Source organism: Amblyomma americanum, chromosome 4 (assembly GCF_052857255.1).
Source record: "Amblyomma americanum isolate KBUSLIRL-KWMA chromosome 4, ASM5285725v1, whole genome shotgun sequence".
Classification (NCBI taxonomy): Eukaryota; Metazoa; Arthropoda; class Arachnida; order Ixodida; family Ixodidae; genus Amblyomma; species Amblyomma americanum.
In genome coordinates this window covers 163,927,513-163,950,453 of record NC_135500.1, presented here as the reverse complement: position 1 = coordinate 163,950,453, position 22,941 = coordinate 163,927,513, and the positions used below count along the sequence as shown (strand labels likewise).

The window sequence follows — 22,941 nt, the reverse complement described above, 5'->3', positions numbered from 1 at the left end:
TAGTGAAAATATGAAATGCGAAAGCATTACTGTTACCACTACGAGAAAAGCCGACGGCTTATGTGCGTGTGTGCACGTGCATACTAGCAGTTTGTGCAAAAAAAATCGCAGCGATGGCAAAAACAGTTGGGAAGGAAAAATCGCACACGGAAAGCCGAGCATCGTCACTTCAGACAATCCTATACGTTTTGTTTGGCAATATATACTTCACACTTACCGACTTCAATGTGGCGCCAGTTTTTCCGAGAATCGTAGCAAAATTGTGACGCAACTGTTAGTCGTACAGCGGTACGGGTGTTGCAACTGTTAGTCGTACAGCGGTACGGGTGTTGCCTTATGATTTCTGGTTGCACATAACTAACATGCGCTAGTGAAGTTGGGGGCTAGCTTGCGACAGATATTTGACCCAATGACATATGCACCTTCAAATGTACGCCTTGCCAGACTTTTCTATCGAAATTGCGTTGCAGCCAATCGACGTATATCGTTCTGGGTGGTGTCTTACGGGCGTCAATACCACCCGGAACGCTGTACGACGCTGTGGCTTTCATAAACTCGTAGAAGGGACTTTAATGCATATAGAGACATTACGCGTAAACAATAATGCACCCAGGGTCAGCAATGGTTTCGTTTTCCGACAATTAAGGAGTCTTAAGTGCTTCTGCAGCATTTTTTCTTAATTTTAGGCCGAACTTTGGCCTTGCTGACTATACATCGGGTGCGGGGCTATCATGCGGAAAATGCGGTATAGATGTTGCTTTCCCCGACATTCACGTTCCGTATCCCTACCGGACAGAGAAGCAAGCAGGGAAACGAGATGTGGAAAGCGCTTGTTGAACCGACCGACCGACCGACCGACCGACCGACCGACCGACCGACCAACCAACCACTTGGTGCTTCAAGGGCCCTTCCCAAATCAACGCCACTCGCTGCCATTCTCTCTGCGATGGAGTGGAGACGAGCAGCCACATAAAAATAAACAAAAGAGTGAGCTACTGTGGGGCCCGCGGTAACGACGGACCATTCCATACTGCGTGACCTGCGTTCGAACAGATTAGCCAATCGTTTCCCACGTGGCAGTGCGGGCAGGTGAAGTGAACCGGAAATCAAACGCCGGTAACCATCGCGACCCACGTGCACAAAAGAACACGTGAGTGCAAGCTAATGCAAAAAAAAAAATGGGGACACTTTTGCTCCGCCTTAAGTGTATAACGTTATAGCCTTAATGGCGCGGTTCAGCGGTCTGGGGTCCTCTTTGCATACCACTTCGCAGGCAAAATGTTCGACAAGACACACAAGGCATCTCTTTACCAAGCCAAGGAGCAAGCATCGGTGCTGTTCCTAAAACAATTGAACATTGCTTCATCAACTGTAAGGACGCAGTTCTGTTCTAGCATGTCTTGCAGCGGAACTTGAAAGGCAAAATTTGATTCCTGGTACCATACAATGCCCTACCTGAGTGCAGTATGTTGATGAACCTTTTACTGATTGGACTGCACAGCTTATGAAAAACTATAATAATGGACCGCCACTTTGAATCCCTCGTTTTGACGAAATCGTATTTCTGCCAAATGACTGTTCATGTGAGGGAAGTATAGCAACAGACAGACTTTAAACCGGCGTAGCACTCTCTCTTGGTGGTGTGCTCAGGGTCACCTCCCGTCGAGTGTCCTCTTCCCAGGCCTTTGTGTAGCTGTGTGTTGTGCCGTTTCTCAATGAAATTGTAAATAGTTCACGTAAATAGAACAATATTTCAGTGTAATAAATCTCATGCTTAAAAAAATAGTGCCTCGGTGGCCTAGAGGTAGCGTGTCTAACCCAGGATCCAAGGACCACGGGTTCGATTTTCACCTCATTCGAATTTTCTTTCAAGTGCTATAAATTTACTTCGCGTTTTTTTTTGTGTTGTATGACTTTTGAGCCATGCTGCGACTTATATTCGCTTTATCTTATGCTTTATTAACTTTTCAAGCCGGCCGAACTACACGCGACGTCATTACCGAAACCTTTTCGACCAATCTGCATTTCTGGTACGCCGCCAGCGCTGCCGGGCTCGCAGCATAAGAGGAACGTTAACGCTGTTGCGTTAAGAAAGGCACACACAAACGAAATAAATAGCCGGCAAGCGATTCCAAAAAGACATAATCCCTACCTGCTCTCTCTCTCTCTATCGAACCTTGCTTTGCCATTGCGGCCAAGTGGGGGTTCATCTATTGTCCTGAAAGTCATAATTAGGCCTTTGATGCCATCCTTGAAAAAGTCCTGGTGGAGATGGTCGGGAGCTGTGTCGAAGATGGCTCCAAATAGCACGTACGTGTGAAGAACTAGAGTGAAATCTTTCACGGCCGTTTCGTCGTGGGTACCGAGGAAATGCTTCGATACGCTTACAGGTATTATTCTCAGGTGCCAAGTTTCGCAGTTATTTTTACGCGCCTCAGGCGCAGGCGACCAATGACAAAGAGAGAACACGTTTAATGACGTATGAACAAGCTAATCGTTTATTCCTAGTGCCTTCAGGAACGAGCTTACTTGAAAAAATTGCAATCTTTTTTTTAGCGTGAAAAAATGCTGGAATAGCTGCACCGGCAAAATGGGACGAATTAATGACTGCATCAATGCAGTATATAACAATAATATCTTTTTTTATCCTGGCACACGCTGGACGATTTGTTTTGTCTAAACTTATAAGAAGTACTGTGAATGTCATTAGATAGAGCACATTGTAATTAGGAGGATAGCAGGTTTAACTTTTAATAAGTTTCTATAATTATAACCTTTTTACTTATTTCAATGGACGCACACTATGGCTCGGAGCTGTATCATAATGAGATGGAAAATGATTACTTTCCATTAGCGTTCCCAAAACAAACGCAGTGCTGCGGCAATAAAGAAGTTTTATACGCTTCTCGCAACAGATTAGTCCGCTATAACTTTTAGCGCTGCCTGTTTAATATGTGGGGCTTAACCTGAACTGTTCCGAAGCGACCCTTCAGACCCGTGTCGTCTTTTGAGAGCAGCTGTCTTTTTCTGAAAACGCTCAGCGTTCCTCAATACCGTACACCTTTGCAGAACCGAAACATTTCTCCTCTTTCTTTCCTTGTAACAGCCACTTTTTTTTCCGTAAAGACGACCGAGCGCTGAGGATCACATTAGAAAGAAATAAAGAAAGGCATAGACGGGAGGTGGGAGGGGGGAGCAGCTACCTTCCGCATCAAGTCACACGCCCAGCCTCCGCACACATTTTATTCCTCGCTTTCCCCAGTGTCGATACTCTCGATCCTCGCCAGCCTCACTCTCCCCACCTCCCGCTTTATTGCTTCTGCTTTCCTTTCCTCCCTTCCTCCTCCTGTTCCGTATCCCTCTTCCCCGCCGTCTTTCTTTTTCCCGAAGCAGCCGCCAGCTGAGACCTGATGCGCATGCGCACGTCCGCGCCCCTAGCCTCGACGCCAGGATCGATCGGAGCACGCGGACCCGTTCGGGCCCAAAACCCCGCCGCGCCAGAAATGTGCAGCTTGTCGCAAGCCGGGCACACAGCTTTCCCAAGGTTCTCAACGTCCGCGCGCCTTCTGCAGCGCGGCGGGAAAGCGTGGTTTCGGCCAGCGGGCCGCCTGACGCCGACGCCGCACTGCACGCCGGCTTAAGGCGAAGACATCGATACCATCGTGGTCATCCTCGTGTTTTATTTCGGCGCTTCCAACTGCTGCGCCTATGACTTGAGCTATCCTTAAGTGAAGAGTGCTTCGAAGTATGTCTTTCGTCGGGAGTAACTTTTGAGGATGTGATTTTACTGACTCTTGGGCGGGAGGAAGTTGTTGCCGCTTGCGTCGGTCTTTTGGACGATACGCGTTGTTGGTGTTTGCGTGCACCAAAGTCTTCGCGTCTGTTGTCAGTGATGGGGTCGATACTATTTCAAGGTAGAGACCTAGATAACTCATGTGCGTGCGACCACGGACTACAGTGCTTTTTTCAAGTATAAACTGCGCGAAATCATAGCTCCTATTCACTGTGAGGCATCGAGCCCTCTACTTGTGCAGCTGGGGCTGTGCGACAACCTGTGGTGCACTTGGTACTCTCCATGAAAATGGCGAAGCGCTCCAAAGAAACTGACAGATCTCATGACACTGCCTGTAAGGACATGGTGTTAGTTCCCAAGAGGACTCCTAGGTTTCCAGCCATGTTCAGGATAACACTGCTTCAGCTGTCGCTACGTACAATGTGCGCGTTGCTACTTCTGTCATCGATGTCCACTTCGAGTTCTGCAAATGGTAAGATGTATCCCTACGGGCGTCTGAAATGTGTGAATGGCAAGCTTGTGGCACGTAAATATGAAAGGTTAATGAAGCTTCATTCAAATATTCAAACATTCTTAAGCACTATAATGCCTGTTCTTTGCAGTAGTACATTCCAATGTGTGCGTTATTCAGGTTCAATCATTATTATTGCATTAACGCGGCAGACAGCATAGAAGTAAATGTGCAGGCTTGCTTTTCTGCGCAACTTTTTTTATCTTTCAGTAAAATCCCAAGGACAAGAAAAATTGTTAATCTACGCTTATTTCAATATAAAAATCGCAAACATTATTTCTCTATTCGTTTTCTGAACGATTAGCTTTATTCACATTTAAACACGCCACTCTTAAGATTAGGGAGGCCGCCTTCCGGCCGCTGAAAGACACAGGCTGAACAAGACATTGTAAGGCCATTAAACTATTCGCTTGAGCGATGGACTGACACAAACAAAAGAAAATTACTCTTGCATCCTTTCATGTTGCATTAAGAAAGAAATAAACTAATGGCTTAGATGCAGAATCGGGACGTTGGGACGCCCGAACATAATGCCGTACTAGTTTGGTTTGTCGAAAGAAGCCATTGCTCTATATAGTCTCCACACACACAAACACGCAATATATATATATATATATATATATATATATATATATATATATATATATATATATATATATATATATATATATATATAAAGCAGGCAGGCAAACGCTCAAAATATATTAGAGCTGTGGTGATGTTTAGACGGGGGATTAGTCTTCTAGTCCAAACATAAGAAAACCTTTGTTAAGTTCTCTTCGTGTTTAAGTCTACGGTCTATGCATACGCCTTCAGATTCACGTGATTTTTCGTGCATTATTATATATATTCCCAAAATAAAAAAAAAAGAAGATCGGTTCAGGGAATTTCTAGGAAACGCATCGGGAGCTTTTATTTACCACAGCAGCACACGCAAATATATGCTTCCTGTTAATCACTAGCGAAGAGTTAGTAAAAAGCTAATAAAGTAAAGAAGCTAAGAAGCCACTTGGGATAGAACATGTTTAAAATCAGTTTTGTCTATTTGTGTAGATCTGCGGGCTCATTGCTTAGGTTTCATGACAAGTAGAACAGTGCAGGTTAATGACACTCATCGTAATCTGTACACGCATATCATGAACTATACTTACGGAGCGTACTGTTATCGCAAAGAGATGCGATGAGTATTAGTCAGAAAAGTATGTTTTTTAGTAGAAATGAGGTCTTGTTTTTCAGCCTATCATTTATAACAACATATGATAATGACACACAATATATAGTCACTTGACAATTTCTGCTTATTTAAAACGAAAGAAAACTCCATAATGACCTTATAGACAAAGCTGAAGCAATAGCCACATTCACAAGTAATAAACAAGTAAAGAGTCAACTTTTCAATTATTGGAAATGTCAGCCCTGCCCTCTGAGATTCACGCAAGCTGAATCTATTGATTTGCTCTTAAGCGCCATTAACTTACACTGTTATGCCAGCCCACCCGTGAGAAGAAAGAGCAACTTCAGTAATAGCTTTGCTATGTATACGGTGATTCGTAACTTATTCACAGATGCGTTCGCAAGCAAGGCTCAGACATCGTAATAATGCAAGCAATGTTGGTACCCGGGTCGTAAACCATTTCCGTATGACATCGTTGCGTCGCCATTGCCTAATCATTGTTTAAGAGTAAAAGCGCCGTCGGCGACATTTCCTCATTTACAGCCAGTGCCTCGGCTGCTAGCTATCTCTATTAAGCGCGCGGAAATGACAGATATGCTGCGTAAAACATTATTTCTTTAATAAAAGCTGAAAGGCCACCCGAGTACGTCGTTCGCATTAAATAATTCTGGAGCCAGGTCTTCCTCCGCTTCGCAGCCTGCAGCGTCAGCCGTATTTTAGGCGTCACAAAAGAATGATAGAGGAGTAAACATCGTAATTCTGTACGAGCGTTGGCAGCCCATCAGCGCAGACTGCGTGTCACTGGTTGATGGCTACGCGCTTTTGCGTTGATAAGAGCTGGCTTCTGCTTACACGACTTTTTTGTTTCTTCGTGTAATATCGTCCCTAGTATACACTGGAAGCCGCACATGTTAGACCTATGCTTATATGTGGTTTATGTTGGACGGCTGGACGATGAGATGATTCCGAGAACTACGGGATGGATACATTGTGACATTGTAAGCATCAATATCATTGTCATACATGTCACCTCGAAGTGTTTTTTTTTTTATGGCTATAACGGTAGGAGAATCACAGCCTTCGTGAAGCAAGTCTTTCCGAGTCCCGATTTTAAGATTATGCACAGCTAACGGCACGTGGAAAACACGATGGTATTTTTGCACATCGCTCTCTTTAAACAGCACATTTCAGCAAAACATCACGTTTGCAAACATTGTTTATGGCCTCAGAGATGCGAAAGCTAACCTTCAAACCACAGTGAAAATGCAGGCGACAAGAGTTACGGGCTATGCGGTGAAATTTCACAATACGCTGCTCACTACTTTGAGGGTTAACGACCGCGCTTTTAGTTTTCTTCCCTAGAGCCAATAATGAGCCCATTACATATAAATATATATTTTGTTTCTGGATTAATCACCCATGTCCGCATAATGGAAGATCAGAATAAGTCACAAATGATAAGAGAAAAAAATATTTCTCTAAAATTGACAACGAAAAAGTGGCACAACTTCACCTTCACTCTTTAGTCACTGTGGCTTCTGGTGGGCCGTGCTCGTTCATAGCAAGGACCATCTTTTGTATTTTTCATCACACAGTCGGAAGTGTAAATGACGTGGTCGTGAAACAAAGCATCTTTCATCCTTTATTATTTTTATTCTCCAGCATCGAACATCGATGTCGACACGTAGGAAAAAAATGCTTGTTTGCGTGTCGCAGCGGGCTGTGTTTTACGATCGGCGTAAAAGTTTTATGGCACGTATGATGATAAATAAACAGCGCCGTGCGTAGATGGCGCAACAGCGTCTCAGTCGTTGCCGAAACGCGATGGCACCATCGCGTTCGGGTTCGGAATGTTGAGACCTCACGCTCCCCTCCATCCCGCCTGTGATCTCTGAGGCTCTTCTAGGAAAGGTACTTCGCGCCGCGGGCATCGGGGGACAAAGCAAAGAGCAGCGGGATTTTTTTTTAAAAAAAAGAACGAAAACGGGACCTTACGAACACTGACACAGCATCCGCTCCAGCGTGCCCTGACACCTTGCCGGGCTGTCAGGGGCGCAAGCAAGGAGTGCAACAGGACCACACAGCTCGCTAGGAAAACAAGTAGCAGCAAGAACCGATTCAGCAGGAACGCAGCTTCGACCCGTCTGTTGCTGGTGCTGCCAAATAAGTAATGAGTCGGAAGAGCATATAAATTACGTCTCCGTCGCTCGCGCGACGTCCGCCGCACATAACGCGTTTTTAGTGCTTTTCCGACGCGACCATTTAAACGTCGTTTTCGCCCTTCTTTGTTAAGCGTTCGAGTTAAGGCCGTAGTTAGAGCTAATTTTAACGATATTTGCGGGCGCTCACGGCTTCGCCGAAATGACTTCATGTTCCCGTTTCGGAGAAGAATGCTTGCCACGCAAGAAGAGGGGAAGACGGAGAGAAAACAAATGGTAATTGCTGTTTATTTGCTGTGTCGGAGCTGGCTGTGGGCGCGGCGAGAAGCCGTAGCACTGTGCATTCGTAATGCGATTGCCACCGACATGGGTTTATTTGTGCACCGCTCGTTCAGGCCGCGTGCAGCATCGACTTGTAAAAACAAATTCCAAAAGAGGTGTGATCACGACCAGAAATGCGAGGGATGGGGGAGGATGCAGGACAAACATAAAGGTGCCGCTGTCGGTGGGAAACCCATAAACAAAAAACAAGAAACCTTCGCGCCGGGGCCTTAATTAACACGCGTTTGTTTTTCAGTTTCGCCACGGGCGTTTTGAGAGTCCAATGTAAATGAATGATGATGGGATTTGTCGGTTGGAACAGCTCAACTTGGAATAACATAGCGTTCTACATGCCGTTCGCCTCTCAATAGTTCCTTGTTTGTTTTTTCTTCTTCTTTGTATGCGCCTCACACATTACACCGCAGTTCGGTCTGGATTTGTGCTTTTGCAGAGGCTTACAGACCCATGAATGAGAGAGTGCTTAGCGGCCACCATGGAAGTCCCTGTACAATTGCTGCTCGCTGCGCCAGGTAAATTTTGACTGAGAACGTTTGTGTTCTTTCCTTTGCTGCTAAGTTCGAACGAGTATCACTGAAACAGTATAATACAGTGACTGTGGAATGACTAACGTTCTGTAAACAAAAATGCACTTAACCGTTTTTGTTAGCTAGCGTAATGTGCAGTAAATGCCCGTTCCTCCTGTTTACAACATCAAAGGCGAAGCAAATCTGTCTTGCAGTCGATCACAAAATGCATTTGTAAAAAAAAAGAAAGGAAAGTAGAGTTCCCATACTGGAGAAAGTATCAGGGCAAGCACAGCATCTCATTAAGCGCATCACAAATACTGTTACTTTTAAGGCTTACGGTTGCAAATGAGAGTCGCTTACCCTAACAGTACGACGAGGAATCGTACCGAGGAATCGACTCAATGTATAACGAATTTGGCGTTGAGTTCACTGAAAATCATCAAACAACGAGAATTAGTAATATTGAATTTTGCTATTGCCTTTATTTGTTCTCTGCCGTTTTTGTTTCTTGCACCATGAGTATATGCCTCTCTGAGGTGAAGCTATTGCGTGCGTGTGGGCGAAATCACTATCTCACTAAACTCTCTGCTAAAATCTAAATTACTGCACGTGCTTCTTGATGTTTTAGACTACAATAGACAGGTTTCGAGAGGTAATTGCAGTTATTGGACAGGGGAAACATTGCTCGTGCTTCATGAATTCGACCGCAGAGACGACTGGAGATAAGTGCTCGTCACCCACAGCAGTCAATTTGACCAAATTTAAAAGTTTTTCTGATGCGCTATTCGAGGAGTTTCGCGGCGTATTCTTCCACCATGCGCCCCACAAGACGGCAATGACTCCACCCACCATGAAGTAAAAGCTGCGTACTCAGGGTAGTCAAGTGACCAAGGGCAAGCGTGCTGTTCTTGACCACTGCGAAAATAGCCCGAGATGCGATGCGAACAGGACGACACCGACGACTACGCAAAAGCGACTAAAAGCCGGAAATACTTATTATCTAAATAATACTGAGTAAGCGAGTCATGGGATTTGTCCTGGCGCTATGTCCTGTCTACATCGTTTTCCTGATTGTGTTCGTGCTGCTGATACATATAGATCGCAACCAACTAGCCCGGCAGATGGTGTTATTCGAGTCCCGGGAGGGCCCCTTAGTCGGCATTGTGCATCTTGTTAGCTCTATGTCGCTCTGATGTGCAGGCCTCGTAAAGGCCTCGTTAGGCTATTTGCTTTCCTGCTCTTCAACATCAAAGCTGTCAGGAGATGCGAAGTGCTGAAAAATAAAATTTGACTCGAGGAGCGCGCTGGATGCTCCCTCCAGCATGACTCGTTCGATGAGTTGCAGCTGGGCTGTGTGGCCAGAAGAGCGGTCTTCCAGGAGGAGGGGGGAGGAAGTGGTGTGAGTTGAAAGAGCGCGGAGAGGATGTGAGTAGAGGGCGGGTCGGGTGGTGCTGCAGGTGGTGCAGTGCTGTGCGTAAGGTTCTTGTAGAAGGCATGGGCGAAGTGAGGGAATGGGAGGGGGTACGTCTGGAGTAGCCGGCAGTAGGTGCTTTGGGTGCAATTCAGTGCGTGATGTCCTGGTGGGTGTGTGTCATGGGAACGGCGGCAGTGTTGCATAATGCCATTTCATTCTAGAGGCACGGTGGGGGTGCTCATTTTGAGCAACTGCGGAGACCATCCGCCTGCATGCGCTCGGAAGTTCTTTTCTCGTGCAAACGGATTTGCGCACCCAATTCCACGGCTGTCATCGTGACCGTTCCTCATGTGATGGTCATGAAGGTTCTTGGGCCGGGTTGTGCGGAGAATATTACAGCAGGGAAATGTGAGGGAGCCTGTCGCAGGGGATGTCAGTGCGCTGTTTGTCTGCCTGCCTAATGTAGTGTGCTCAGCCTGAAGTAAACTGATGTGTGCGATGGTGAGTGTCATGGCTAGAAAGGCCGCTACATGATCATAGTATCATCAGGGTAGGGGAATTAAGTTGAAAGTTCTCCCGCTGCGATATACCGCGAGCTATTTAAAGCATGACGATGACAAAACTGAATGTTTCATAAAAAGAAAATGATTATGCATCCGAAACGAGTTAGCCTCCCTGCAGAATTATTTTTAGCCACTGGCTTAGAGTCGGAATGAGCCCACTATGAGCTAAATTCACAGCTTAAGAAAAGTAGTAGCATGGCAGGAATTTTGATAGGAGTCTTCACTTTCATGAAAAGGCGACAGTGCTGGCAGACGCAATGCAATGTGCCTTCGGAAAAATGAAAACCAACAATATTTTGTTTCTCCCTCCTATAGGCGTTAAAGTAACGACGGCTGCTGTTGTACTGCACCATTTTGTCCTCCCCTGTGTGAACGGTCACTTTCCAGAAAAACTAGATTACCCAGAGGCAGAAGGCACATTGACGAGAGCTTCCTGCTTTCAGTTCACATATCCCTGCAGGGCAACACTCTTTGACGACCAGTTGAACTTTTGCAGTTTTCACATGCAACATACCACGGCGGTAAAACTTACTAAGCTCCGTCTGCGCCTTTGGCTGACAAGGCTGGCTTTTATTCGAATGCGGGCACTTCAAAAGCTGCACGCATGACAAAACTAACAAGAAAGCGGTTAAAGATAGGTCGGCCTAGAGCTAAAGCACTAGTCTGAAAGCACTAAGGGGTCAAAACATGCGTAAGGAAAATATATAAAATGGGCAGGAAATGTGATTGCGGACGGCATGTTTTTGTGCAGGAAGTCGCACATGATAACAGCTGAGGTGGCTGTGGTCCAAAGCTGTGGAGCAAATCACTTGATCAATATACTAGAAACGAGGATGGGCTAACGTAAGTATTGAAGAGAGATAAAAAGGAGGTAGTCAATTGTAATAAAGGACACCCTCACAAAACGGCGCCATGTTTCCTTACTCTGGGTATCGGGGAAGGAATAAAAGAGAGGGAGAGAAGAGCACGTGTAATAAATACACATGTGAGTGCAAAATATGGTTCATAAACCAAGCATTGCAACTCGAACCAAGGACTGTTTTGCACCACCGGGCGTTGACCGCACCGCGCGTTTTAGGAGTCGAGCGTCGATAGTGATACATCCTTTGCGTAGCCGCAGGCTTCGACTGTCGAAAGGAAAAGACGGAGGCAGATGAGAAGCTTGATGGCTTATTCGTTTTGGCAGTCGTCAAGCGCCTGGCTTTCCACAAAATTTTGAATCAAACGGAAGGCAGCTTCCTACCTTTAGTACATAGCAAGCTACTGTTTCAGGCAAAGCCGTGCTTCAACCAATTGATACGTTTCGAAGAGAAACACAACTAGAATTCTTGCCGGGGGTGATTGCGCTGCAACTTTGTTAAACGGTTCGAATCGCGGAAAGTATATCGCACAATATCGGACTCTGGTCTGATCATGCCGGAACAGTGGTTAGGAGCATAAGTAAGAGCAAAAGGGTCCCGATATTATCTGCGCTTTTACAGGAGCGTCAGATCACTCTCAAATACCGTATAAGTGTGCAGGTTGAGTAATCTGGCCGGTACGCGATGCTGGTTCGCCGATACCCGCACCAAAGGGACTGTCAAATTCTTTGAGCATCCGCTTCGTATGTGGCAGGTGCGGGGTTTTATCCCTAGTTCCACTCAGTGCGTACCGGTTTTCCGATAGGTACGAGCTTTTTACCCGCCTGTTGCTCGCTCGTCTGGAATGTAACTCTTGAAAAATTGGTCAATAATATTACTTCGAGAACAACGAAAACATTACGCATGGCGCCTTCGCATAGCTGCCCTTGCGCTGTCAAAATCAAATCACATTTATTATCGTCGTCACCGATAGCGGGCTGCCGCATGTACTGCAGATATTGTCGCCAGAAGGCAAGGACGAGGACATTCACTCTTACTCAATACATGCTGTCAGACCTTTATCCTGATCAGAATGTCCTATGTACACACGTTCCCGAATTGTGCACTGTGCCCTAATATGAACATCACTGCCTGGAAAATCGGAGTACGAAATGGGCAAATGAATTTTTTTTCCATTATTCAAGCAAGGCTGCCCCCCAAGAACCGCTGGTTTGGGCGCTGTATCACCTTTGTGAATGCCTTAATTGCAATCACAAATATTGAAGGATTGTTACCAGTGGTATTATGCGATCTATCAACGTGAATTGAAGCTACTGACGCCGATAGTCATGTGGGTGCGAAAACACCGCTAACACAGGGTAGGCGCTGCGGTTATAGTTGTGGACTAAATGAGAAACACTAAGAAAAGCTTTTGTTTGTAGTTACATTCTACAGCTGAGACACTACCAGGCTGAGTCTCGTAGCGTTGACGATGATCACAGAAAAAAAAAAAAACGTCACGAGTCCATGACGCACGCGGCTATTTTCAGAAGCTCTTAGCTATCCTTCCATTTCATATTCAGCACCAAATTTGATCTAATTCATCAGGATTTTCTTAAGTGACAGGGGCACTGCTTTCGTGGTGCGCACAATATTGCGATAGTACCGAGGAAAAAATGCCGCTCCAGATGTCAGCAGTAGCCCTAGTGGTGCCAAAAAACTTCAACATGCGAATGGATCTTTGCGTTCCAAATCAAACTTCAGTTTGAATCCTTAAGATTTTTTGCATGGTTTGATGGCGACAGAAGAGAATGTGAAGTGGCAACGTTGATATTCGTTTTATTTCACCTCTGAAATGTCATGAACTTCAGTTCTCAGTTCTCAGCTGAGAACTTAGAACAACTTCAGTTCTCAGCTGCGGTTAAGTCTAAGAGTCAAAATAACAACGAAGCAAAGAAAACTTGGAGAAGAAAAAGAGGTGATTTACAGGGCTATGCTCAGAGGACTTCTTCTCGTTATTTTTTCTTTTCAGCTGAATTTCCTATAGCTGAGTGTCCAATGCTACTTCCCGTTAGTATCGTTACGAGCCACAAAACTAGCCACGAACAGTAAATTTGCTTTAGGTAAAGTTTGATCGCTTTACATGATTGATGATGCAGAGTACTAGAAGATCCACTCATTCACAGAAAACCTTATCGAACACGCGAAAAAGAACCAGCCTTTTTTATGAATTTAGCGCCTGCGTATTGTTCGTCAAGCTGTGTCTGAAAATCGCAGGTGGTTAAGAGCGGGTCTTAAGTGAGCCGAACAGTTAATAGCAGACCAAAAAAGAAAATATAGCATGCTCTGCTCGAGTTTATGCGCAAGCTCACCGTCTTTAGCGAAGCCTGGGTATCACAGCAAGGACTACTCTCAAAGAAGATATGTGCATCCAGGTAAGCTCCTGAAGCGTAAAAGCGCCTTACTACCAGTTTCCCACGGCGGGCTCGCGGCGCTATTCAGAGTAAAGAATATAGAAAAAAAATTCAGGAAGAAAATTGAGAACAGAAACGCGTGCCGTGGCATATAAATCACCCGTCTAGCTCCCGCTGGAATGAAGCAAGAAATGAATCACAAAATACTTCCCTTGGATTGATGTCTCAGGTTGAAGCCTACAGCGCTCGAGCTGCCAGATCGATTGTAGGCCGCCGCACGCAACAAGAAGCGTCCAGCACGACGAAAGGACAGCAGAGAAGCCATCGATTTACCTTGCGAGGATAAAAGTATAGCACAGAGAACAACAAAGTGAGCGCAGGGTATTCGAAATTCTAAAATTCCGCAGCTTATTCCGGCCAAGGAAACGAAAACCGCTGACGCGAGGTAAACACTTGAGACGCGTCGAGCTCACTGCCTATGCAAAGTGCTTTCTCCAAAGCCAGGGCACGCGTCTCTATGCAAGGCTGTAAAACCGCGTTTTTTCGTTCACAGCTCTCATTGTTTGGTGACGGAAGTGTGTGCAAATAAGCGTGCACAAACCATACGAAAGCACGCGTGTTATGACCAGACTTGTCGGTATGTTGTATCAAAGACAAACTGTACTAGTTTAGCAACGTTTTGGTGAAAAATAGGCACGAAATAGGCATCAGAGTTGCACGTCGTCTTCATGTGCTGTGAAATGTTGCGTGGAATAAAGGCTTAGCTTTGGCTTCTTCGATTTAGAAGCAAACCTCATTCAGTACTTTATTGAAGGTCTCATTTAGGTCCTTTTGCGGAACAGCACATGAAAATATTGAACGGGAATTCTATACCAAACGACCCGAACGCTATCATTGTGGCTGTCTGGTTTGATTCTCCGAGTGTGAGAAATCCGAATAGTGGATAGTTTGAAAACATCATCTCTGCAGCGCTGAAACCGAGCCGGCATACTGAAATGGCTCCACGGCAATGTATCATTTCCTATAAACTTTACGCTTTGGCTGCCGCACCGCTGTCTATCGTTATTTCTAAACGAATGAGCGCTGTTTAAAGATGCGACGTTCTCATAAACATCTTCGTGAAAACTCTAGCCATGACTATATGAGCCCTGTTGGGGCTCAGGAATCCTGAATAATTTAAGAAGTCGGACTCTAGACATATAAAGGTGAGCATTATAAATAAAAAAACACTAAATATCATCATGAAGTAGAAGACTGCAACTGTCCTCTATTTTTGAATTGATCCTCCGTGCCTTTCTTGCCTCATTATCTAATCACGGTAATCTGACTTGTAATCTAACATGTCTTCTTAACATAATCTTTTCTTTCCCAAAGTACGCTCCTAGACAGAGAAGCTTAATATTTTGCGCCGGCTAGTCTCATTATTCTCAGAGTTTCATGCAAATCCGTATATTTGAGGCTTCTACGCAACTGCAAGAGAAGGGAAGCTTCCAGCCAGTAAAACACGGTACGTGCCGATCGTTTAGAGTGGTGGCGAAAGCAGGCGCCCTCTTTGAAATGCCGAAATCACGCATGCACAAGTGAGGCCGATTCGAAGAAGGTGAACAACACTGCAAAGTCGAGTGCTTTAAGAGAAGGACAGAGAGAAAGAAGAAGGAAAGAAAAAAAGACGAAGGAGGAATGAAAACGAGAGGCGTGTTCCAGCAAAGCGGCGGGAGTGGTTTGCAAAACACACGCGGCCGTGTTCCGCTTTGAAAACCCGACACTTCCTGCGTGTCTCGGCGTGGTGCGGTCGGCCGCCCGCCTCGGGAAGGCAACACACCATGAGGGAGGGGAACGGCAGTCCGGCCTGGTTGGCAACCCCATGCAAATTTTCGTGCAATAGGCAACAAAGGCGAGTTCCTCCCGCAGGGCTTCGAAAGTTTACTCTAGACGACAACGCATTCCTTTCTTCCACTGTGGCAGCATGGTTGGCAGCGCTTCCAGGAGTTTTTTGTCTGGAAGGACACAAGTGAAAGATACAAGAAATGAAAAAATGGCCCCTTTGAGCTATTTACTCTCGCTTTGAATTGGTTCGGAGCGGAGGCACCTCGCCTGACGATTGTTGCTTGGCGACATTTATAGCCCGTAACGCGTGTCAAGGACACTGTATCACTCAGCAATGAACTCTGTCTTTTGTAAAGCATGTCAAGATCAAGCTGTGACAAGAACCAAAGTATACAACAGGACCAGGACGTCTCCGGTGTGGATCCAATAATTTTTTCTTATCTTAACTTCTTTTTCTGTTCCCTCTTTCTCTTCAATCTGCAAGTGGCAGCGAGAGAACCAGAGTTGGTGCTCGTCGACAGGCCTGCATATTTTCCTCCTCATTTTCTCTTGGCAATAGCCAATACTACTGCTTCTATTACGCAAGAGGGCAATCTGTAAAGAACGTTGGTATTTGGGGTTTACGTCTCGAAGCAAGATGTCGGATATAAAGGAAATTTTAGTGCGTATTAGTTCAGACTAACAGGGGTTCTTTAATGCGCGTTGACATTGCAAATGACACGAACAGTTTTGCATTTCGCCTCCATCGAATTGGAGCCGACGCTACTAGGATTCGAGCCCGTGTCTTTTGAACATGTGAAGTATGTTTTCGATCGAATTCAATATATTAGAGCTTGTCCTTTACTTTACACGGAAAGAATGAAATACAAATGAATGGAGACACGTGAAGAGTCTCAATTAAGGGTGATTAATTAGCAACAAAAAAGAACAAAGACGAAATAAATTCATTAAAATGTTATCATAGCTGCAGAAACAGCAAGTAAAGAAATCGCTGGTTGCTGATTTTGAAGTATTAATCCACATAAATATGTATGGATTGAGACCTATTTTAGTAGATAGGAATACTGTGCTTATGTTCATAATTTTACAGGGCTTAGCTCCTTCCAAACAATTCGGGCAATCAGCAGCACCAGCTTGTTGGCTATAATTGAGGATAATTTTTTTTAGGATGGAGATAACTTTAAGGGCAAGTTTTATTGTGAAGCGCATAACCAGTTTATGAAGTGCTTCTTTGACATTAAGGTCTAGTTTGAGAAATATTTCTGGGGTGCTGTTATAGTATTTCTTTAATCTGCATCACTGGGGGACATCACACTCCCTAAGGAGCTTAAGTTTCTAGTTTTATTTATTTATTAATATTTGTCACGCAACCTGTTTATTACCCTTATGAGTGGAACACCCTGCTGTCGATGACAAGCATGTTAGTGCAACAAGCATAATCAAGTATTTGTCTTTGTAAGGCTTCAAGTGTCGTATCTTTGGTGGGCCAGAATGACTTCAGTAATGAAACATTATACCAGCAAAAAGCAAAAAATTGTTCGGCTAATTATATTTAAGCGCACAAATACGTTTCAGCTGTCATGGGTGAATCCTCTAAGCGTAATTTAAGGCAAGGTTGAGATGAGGATCTGTTTATTGTGTAAAAAGCATGCGCGGGGGTACGCTGTGGAGGTCCGCTGTCTGCGGAGGTCACTTGTGTGCAACATATTGCGGCAGCACCCGTAAAGTAACCAACAGTTCTTGTAGTCCGCTTGGATCTTCTGTGCTTTAGTAGGATTAAAAAAAAAGATTATCACAGCTCGGGGTGGTTGTGACTACAACAACGTCGCAGCTGCCAAATATCACGTGGAGCTGTTTTTTTTTCACACAATACGACGCTTAGTGGGTGCGTCAATGTGTCGCGAATAGGTAGCGCGTCCCCGACTTTCCGAAGCGGAACGCTATCGCGTGAAGGTTCGAGCAAGAGAGCAAGAGAACAAACAAAACAAAACGAAGCCGTATTTATAATTTAAAGGAAAGCGGCCAATAAGAAGCGGAAACGAGAAAAGCGCACACTCAACACGCGTACAGCAATACAGAAATAAAGGAAATAGGTTCATCCGGTACTGAGCATACCAGGTGAAGAGGGGATGTCTTGCAGACAGGATGGAACGCGGGTTTATGAACTGCGACGTGTCGCTGGCGTTGCGTCGACGGAAGCGGCAAAAGAGCGCCAGGTGGTATTAGGAGCGGAGAAAACTGCAGGAAGACGCCGGTGGTCTTGAAGTCACAGCCCGAAGAACTTCGCAGCAGCAGGAGAATCGTAGCCAGATCTCGTCGACAAAGGCCCGAAACGCCAGAGGATTAAAGCAGGCTATCCAAGGGTGCCTTTAGGCAGCACGGACCCTTAGTCCATCGGCTGCCACCTCCAGACTTGCAAAGGACGTAGGAGGCTTGCGTCGGTGATACAAGAAAGGTTTACGGCAGCACGGACCCTAAGTGCGACGGCTGCCACCTCCACGCTTGAATGACACGACCTCCGCTTCGCTGTCTTCCTTCACACCTCGCTTTTCTGATACGTCAGCTCTCCGCTCCCCGTGCTCGCCATGCTCTTTGTCACCTTCGCCTCGCACACACCCTTCGCATGCACGCACGCGCAACGGTGGGCTTGTACGCGCCGCGCCCGGATGTCCGGCACACCACTGTCGACGCACCGCGTTCGAAAATAATCCGACGATCTCTTGTGCACACCACAGAATGCCTTAGATTACTTAAATGTTTTACAAGCAAATCAGCTACCTTGTAAACACGTTAAGATTGAATGATCTGTTTATGAAAAATGGGGGAGATTTCATAACTGGTTCCGCACAGTGAGCTGCTTGACTTAGGTGGCAGATCAGCGCGATCGATGCGCTTTAGCTGAAGGTACGCAGTGTCAGATTTTCTCAACTGATGCCCCGACATCCCGTGAACGACATAATGGCTGCTTTTTTGTTTCTAACGATTATCTGTCTTTGACACATGAAAAACATTGCGATTTGTCATTTGTTTAATGCAGAAATGGGGTGAGCAGCGTTTGTCTTGCCCAAGCGGAACTCTGCGTATGCAAGCACACGTGTGCTTTGCATTCTCAAGGCCGTTTCTTTTCATATAAGAACAAAAAAACATATACCCCGTCATCAGTTGGCGTCTGGTATCCTATTTCACCTCACGACTCTGAAGCGTCGAGGAAGGGGACAAAAAGAAGCTCTAAAAATAAGAAATAGCTTCCTTTCCTAGATAGCTCTCCACGTAGAACATACCCTTGTATACCTCCTTCTAGTGACCGATCAAACCTGAACATAGAAGGTGAGCATTACTACACTAGCTACATCGGCAGAAACCCCAGAGCAGGATGCAGAGAGAAAAGAGAGGCAGACGTAAGGAAAAATAGTAACTCAGAGTAAAGGCGAGTGGCGTGTCTTACTATCCGAAGCTCAGGACCGAACAAGTGCACAGCTATCGATAGAGCCAAGGCGACAAAGCTACTGACTGTGTCTGCACGAAGGGGCTCTGGAAGGGGACCGGAGTTGGGGCCGAGAAGAGGAAATACAGAGGCGCGGCATCACTGCGCAAGCCGAAGGATGGAGTCTCGCTGCAGTTCGATCTGAGTGTGACTTCGCATGAGAAAGAAATGAAAAAAAATAGCTGAGGTTTTATGTTGCGCGCTGTTGATTCCGCATTCCGCTCGCGCGTCGCCGTCCGCCGCTTTCTTCGCGCCCTCAGGTTTCCCCTCTCCCCATCGTCCCCTTTTTCCGCGTGCTATTCTTACGATTCTTTCCCATTTTCTCGATCCACACATCGCTTTATGCGCTTTTCCGTGTTTTTTGTTTGTTTCCTCGTCTTCACAGACGACCGACGGCGGCCTTGCGCCCGTCTACTTTACTGCAGTTTCGCTTCGCTATTGTTTAGAATGCAGCGTCGTCGGCACGCGTTTGATTCTTGAGCGCAGCGCCGCTCGCACGGAAGCTGCATCTCGAGAGCCCGGTCGCGAAATAGGAAGTAAAAAAGAAAAGAGAAAAAGATGTATTGGCGTGCTTCCTAGCAATGCATACCAGGAGTTCGGAACAGCGACTCAGGTGAGCCGGATCACAACGCGCAGGAAGCGGAGAAGGAGAGAGAATACGGAGGGGAGAAATAGAAGGGGGTAAGGGAGACAGCGTGGTAGCGAGGCTGTATGGCTGGGGTGGCTTTACTGCCGCTCTCAAGGTTCCGATTGGAGTGGAAGCTCGCTGTCTGTGTGTGTTTACGTGTGTGTGTGTGCGTGTGTGTGCGCGCGCGCACACAGGCACGGGAGTATGTGAGCGTGGAAAATAAGACGGCCCGAAAAACGACGCTGGTGAGTCGTGCGATGCGTGCCAGCGTCCGGGCTGTTAGGCGCTGACAGTGTACGCATTGAGTGTGCCGGCGGCGAGCGCCTAGAAGGGCAGCAAAATGAAGTTTCCGTGTTGCCGTGTGTACTGCGTGCGCCGCCGCTGCCATCGTTGCCCCTTCTGCTGCAGCCGGAAATGGCGAGCGACTTTGCAAAGTAAAGAAAAGAACCGGAGCCTATCGTGATTAAATTTAAGGTTGAGAGGATACACCCAGAAAAGGGGGAAAAAGGAAAAAGAATAAATGAACGAAAAGCGGGAAGGAGATCAATATCCGGCATGGTTATAGGCTGAGCTCATCCTGGCTGTTCTCGATTCATTTCTCGCTTTTTGCCGTTTTCTTTCGTGTGCTTCCTTTAACGAGCCTTCGGACGTTATCAGTTTTTCTTTGGCGTACGATATACCTAGACCGAGGAAATAACTCTTCTTCCAATTACTTCTGAGTATGCCTTCACAGAAGAAAATGCCGTTATTTTATGTAGTTCAAATACTCGTCTTCTTGTTCGTGCATGTTTATACCTTCATCCTTCTAGCGCTATTCTAGAATGGTTATCAGCTGTATTTATGATACGTTCAATACACACCTCGAGCAATCAGGCACTTCTCATATTGACAAAAGCTCCCTCGCGTACTTACTACCCCTTCCCTCAATTTGAGCCCCTCACGTGCTATATTGATACGGGAATAAAAGAAGAGGCGGAGAGCGAGGGCGAGCGGCGAGCGCGCGGCTCTAGCACGAGGGAGATAGAACGAGAAAGCTGGGCACCGCCGCCGGTCGTGCTTCGCCGGCTCTCCTCCGTACTGCTGCTATATTTCTCTGGGCGGGCCCGTGGCCACCCCGTGGCATCCCACACCGTAACAATATACAGGTGGTAGTTTGCACGTACAATCAGCATCTTCAGTTTCTGCCATATCCCATCGACCAGCCTCTGTCAGGAAACGTCATATTGGGTCTCAGGTCAGACCTTTGACCTGCAAAAGTAGCGGCAACTCTGCTCATTAAGAGCCGCGGCTCGCCTATTAGTACCTTAGGTGTCTCATCACCTGTGATCGAACTATGAAAGTTCACATTGCACGTATAATCTCTAATGCTAACCGAATGCTTGGTTAATTACGCCGCCACTTTTCAAAGCCCCTTCTTACTTAAAATGACCCCTTCATAAACTGCTGCCTAAACTCGAGTGCGCCACGGCAATTTGGGATCGAGGTTAAATAAACCTAACGGAGACATTGGAAGCTATACCAGAAGGGCTTGTATCAGTGCCACGAAATTTAGCCTTAACACACCATCCTCGTCAACATATCGCAAGATGTTTCGACCGAGTTTTTTTAATAAAGTATTTAATCACCCACGGTTTCGCTCCAAACTTATCTCGCGACCTCCGCAGGCATCGCGAAGTATAAATGATATTTATAAGACTGGCACCCCTTTCTGCAGATCAAATGCTTTCTTTCAGTCGTTTGTACCGCGCACACATAATGAGTCGAATCACCTTCTCGCTTCGACGGCCACTATCACCGATGACCATTAGCTCAAGAATGTCATAGACACTACTGTATAAGTGGGAGCCATTTTTCTCACATTGTTCTTCCTATTTTTACGAACGCCTTAGCTATGAATGTATATATACAAGCCATTTTTTAAATGTTGGTCTCCTTCATTCGCTCTAGTTAGTTAATTTGAGTTGTTTCCGTGCTGTGCAACCACTCTGCTCTATAATACATGAAGGGCCCTGAGTGTACACGAAAAAACAAAAAACATACAAAGAAAAAATAAATTAATAAACAAACAAATAAATAAATAAATAAATAAATAGCTTTCTTTCTCTTCTCATATAACGTCGGACTATCTTACCTTCGCATCCATTTTCAATATCGCCAACAGTATTATTTATATTTATTTTCCTTTCCCTGTTCTAGAGATATGTACTGCGTACTTTATTTATAAAGAAAACTTCACTTTTTCTTCCTCAACTTCGCTCTCTGCTAGAATATCGGCATTCAGTACCCTCACTTATAGCTGTGTCACAATACGCGGTTCGGCTGCCGGGGTAAAATTGTTCGCCTAGGCGGTGGGACTGGTTCGAGGAACAACTTTTCGCATCAACATGCCCACTCACACAAGTGGCTTACGGCCTCCGATAACTTCAATTTTCTAGTAGGTTGCCCATCGGTGCATTTTGAAGAACTCGCATCTGCTCAAAGCAGAAAGAGAAAGGGCTGTTTTTTTCAACAAATTCTACTAATAGACTTTTGTAGCGATAGATTCATTATAGTAGCATTTCTAGCCTTCAGCGTGGCGGCGCCCCACCCTGTGGCTGCGCCGCCACGCTGTCACCTGGTTCGTCACGTGGTGATGAGCAGCTGTCGGCGCCGCGGCGCCGTGGCTGATCCCATGGTTCGTCGCGTGACCAAGTTCCACTCGGCCAGTTGTAGGTATCGCGTCACTCCAGGTTTAACAAGGGCTAAACCACCGCCAATTTTTTTTCCAATCAAACTGCTTTGTCTGAAGTAACACATTTTGCTGCAAAACTGATTTATCCCCCATTCCTAGGTTCCTAATTATTAGTGCTACAATTTTGCAGTTCATTATTGATTTCTTACTGCGCCCTCTGATCGCGATTCTGCAGGATGAGAGGCCCTCGTAATGCGTCTGTGAGGCCCAAAGCCTGCTCGCCTTCAGTTCTGAATATAAAAGCAAAATAACGATCTCGTAAGTACCGCTAAGGACATTGCGTTGCTCTCGCTGCATAGTGACGAGCATAAATTTCAGCTTACTTGTGCTAACACTGCAATAAATTGGAAGTTTTTCTCGCTAGCTCAGTTGTTTTAGTAGCAGGATTCTAATCATGATGTGTTCAGCATAGCCGTTATAATTGAACACGAACGAAAAGATAAAATATATATAATTGGTTTTGGAGGGAAAGGAGATGGCGCAGTATCTGTCTCATATATCGTTGGACACCTGAACCGCGCCGTAAGGGAAAGGTAAAGGAGGGAGTGAAAGAAGA

At 45.8% G+C, this 22,941-nt stretch overlaps 1 protein-coding gene across 1 annotated transcript in view; it reads left to right on the top strand.

Moving 5' to 3' along the window:
* Positions 1 to 3,499: 3,499 nt before the first annotated feature.
* LOC144128611 (cell adhesion molecule Dscam1-like) overlaps positions 3,500 to 22,941 on the top strand; it is a 396,470-nt gene continuing 377,028 nt past the window's right edge. Inside the window, exon 1 of the mRNA XM_077662146.1 lies at positions 3,500 to 4,265. Within this exon, the coding sequence (XP_077518272.1) occupies positions 4,076 to 4,265 (190 nt within the window). The 5' untranslated portion in view covers positions 3,500 to 4,075. The remainder of the gene's footprint in view (positions 4,266 to 22,941) is intronic.